Source organism: Phoca vitulina, unplaced genomic scaffold (assembly GCF_004348235.1).
Source record: "Phoca vitulina isolate PV1807 unplaced genomic scaffold, GSC_HSeal_1.0 scaffold50, whole genome shotgun sequence".
NCBI classification, from domain to species: domain Eukaryota; kingdom Metazoa; phylum Chordata; class Mammalia; order Carnivora; family Phocidae; genus Phoca; species Phoca vitulina.
The window spans coordinates 6,865,293-6,868,115 of NW_022589753.1; the positions used below are offsets into that span (position 1 = coordinate 6,865,293).

General features: G+C 39.0%; 1 protein-coding gene across 1 annotated transcript; it reads left to right on the top strand.

Annotated features, from left to right (window-relative positions):
- The first annotated feature begins 1,422 nt into the window (after window positions 1-1,422).
- LOC116621768 (phosphatidylinositol N-acetylglucosaminyltransferase subunit P-like) lies at window positions 1,423-1,898 on the top strand. Its single transcript, XM_032387763.1, has one exon. It carries the CDS (start codon window positions 1,423-1,425, stop codon window positions 1,807-1,809), a length of 387 nt encoding a protein of 128 aa, XP_032243654.1. The 3' UTR covers window positions 1,810-1,898.
- The last annotated feature ends 925 nt before the right edge of the window (window positions 1,899-2,823 follow it).

The following is a 2,823-nucleotide window of genomic DNA, read 5'->3' on the forward strand; positions in this document are numbered from 1 at the left end:
TTGCCTGAAAAGCATAAAAGAAAAGGCGAGGACTATACCAGCAGCATAAGTGTGTTGGTCTTCTGCACCTAAATGTGGCTAAGAAACAAACAGGAGGACCCTTAATCAAAACCCCAGCATCATTCATGATGCTTTCCAGACATGTCAAAATGTTTTTCTTATGAAATTTTTTGTCTTGAACTGATGAATGCATTGTTTTCCTTATACAAAATAACATTAACAATCACTAAATGTTTTAAACAGCAGCATGGAATAGAAAAAATAGCCCAGGTCCTTGGGCATAAACTATTTTCAATTTTATACAGAGAAGTCTTTCACATCCTGATACTCAGAAAATGAATGATTCCAAAGAACACGTAGAACTGTGCTGTAGGGCTGCATGAAGCTCCTTGGAACTTGTAACCAACCCACACATTTTTATCAGCTCCATAACAATACACAAGTCAATAATAGAGGGGTGATTCAGTAGCCAAGCCAAATCCAAATGACAGTGGCCTTCAGAACAAACAGCCCAATCAAAGTAACGTTGATGCTGCTTTGGAACAATAAATACGAGCTCTGTCACTGTTCCACTGCATCCAGGTCCCTTATTCTCTCTGTCACCTCAGAAGACCTCCGAAGGAAGGAAAGAAAAACACCTCAACTGATTCCTTTTGTTTTTTTTTTGTTGTTGTTGTTGTTTTTGCTTTTGTTTTTGTTTTTAGGGAGGACGAGGGGCAGAGAGAGAGGGAGAGAGAGAATCTAAAGCAGATTCCATGCCCAGTGTGGAGCCCGACATGGGGCTCGATTTCACGATCCTGGGATCATGACCTGAGCTGAAATCAAGAGTTGGACGCTTAACTGACAGAGCCGCCCAGACGCCTGTCATCGGATTCCATTTTACTGACAGCTGTAGGTTCACATTGCCTTGAACTTCCTTGAACTTCAGGTGGGTCCCTGCTTGCCCTTCTGTAGGTGCTCATCATGGATGCAATCCTGGCTATTCTAAACTGCAAGGGGGTTTGGCATTTCTCTCCCAGATGGTTCTGATTCTCCACATCTGTATGTGTAAAGGGTGAAGTATACCCTGAAAAGCCGAAGACTTTTATTTACTTCTATTCCACAATTAGATTTTTTTTCCATTCTTGACCTCCAAATTTGAGGACAAAATTTAAAAATTTTCCCCTTTTTTTGTAACTTCAATAAAGATCAATTGCAAACGCATGAGTAATGTTAAACCCTGGTCAGTCACTGAAGTGATTAGTTTATCACTAAGAAAATTATATAAAAGTAAACATAGAAAATTAAAAATGGTTTCTCACCCCCACGTAGGCTTTCCGGAAGGGGCTTGCGCGGGGGATCTGGTGCTGAAGTGGCCGAGCTGTCGGGAGGGGCTTGAGTGGGCGCTTCGAGGACCCAAGATTGTCTAAAGCCACAGGGAAAATGGTGGAAAATTCACCGTCACCATTGTCAGAAAGAGCGATTTATGGCTTTGTTCTTTTCTTAAACTCCCAATTTGGCTTCATCCTGTATCTCGTGTGGGCATTTATTCCTGAATCTTGGCTAAACTCCTTACGATTAACCTATTGGCCTCAAAAATGCTGGGCAGTTGCATTGCCCGTCTACTTCCTCATTACTGTAGCAATTGGTTATGTACTCTTATTTGGAATAAACATGATGAGTACCTCTCCACTCAACTCCATTCATACAATCACAGATAACTATGCTAAAAATCAACAGCGGAAGAAATACCAAGAAGAGGCCATCCCAGCATTAAGAGATATTCCTATTAGTGAAGTAAACCAAATGTTCTTCCTGGCAACTAAATAACTTTATGCCAAAAACTAAATTGTATGTAGACTAACACTGAGCATTTACTATAATTTTTTATATAATAATTTTGACCATAATTATTTTGACTCTCTTGTACCCAATATTGAAATGTAAACAAAGTAAGTTGATTCTTTTAGATTAAGCTATATTAATATTATAAAAGTTCTTGAGTATTAGTTATTAACAGAATAAATAAAATACTGCATTACCAAAAAAAAAAAAGATTAAAAATGAAAACAAGTATATTGTGAGATATACATATGCGTGTATATATGTATACACACACACACACACACACACACACACACATATTTGGGGGTGGGGATAAACTGCTGTCTTTAATCAGTTAAGACTTGACAGTCTTAGACCATAGCTCTCCCGAGTTTACTTTGAACATTTTTAAAGATTTATTTTTTTTAATTTGACAGGGAGAGACACAGCGAGAGAAGGAACACAAGCAGGGGGAGTAGGAGAGGAAAAGCAGGCTTCCCGCTGAGCAGGGAGCCCGATGCGGGGCTCAATCCCAGGACCCTGGGATCATGACCTGAGCCAAAGGCAGATGCTTAACAACTGAGCCACCCAGGTGCCCCTATTTTGAACATTTTTAAAGGAAATAATTTATCCATATACCCTCCATTCCTAAATTATCATGGTGAAATGTCTGTTGTAATTTAGAAAAGCTAGTTTCAGTCTAACCGACTATATTCCTCCCTTTCTGTTACCCCGAGATTCTCTCGTTCACTATTCAGACCTCCATTTATTTCTTTCATCACCTATTTTGGATAATATTTCAATTACTAAGGATATGAAATGTCTCAAATATGTTGTCTGCTCTGTAGTTAGGATTTAAGGGGCAGTCAGACCTATGAATAACTGGTTACAGACCCAGACAAAATAAATAAGTTCTTAAATGAATATAAGCAGTAAAGGAGGAGGAGGAGGAGAAGAAAAAGAAGAAGAAGACGAAGAAGAAGAAGAAGAAGAAGAAGAAGAAGAAGAAGAAGAAGAAGA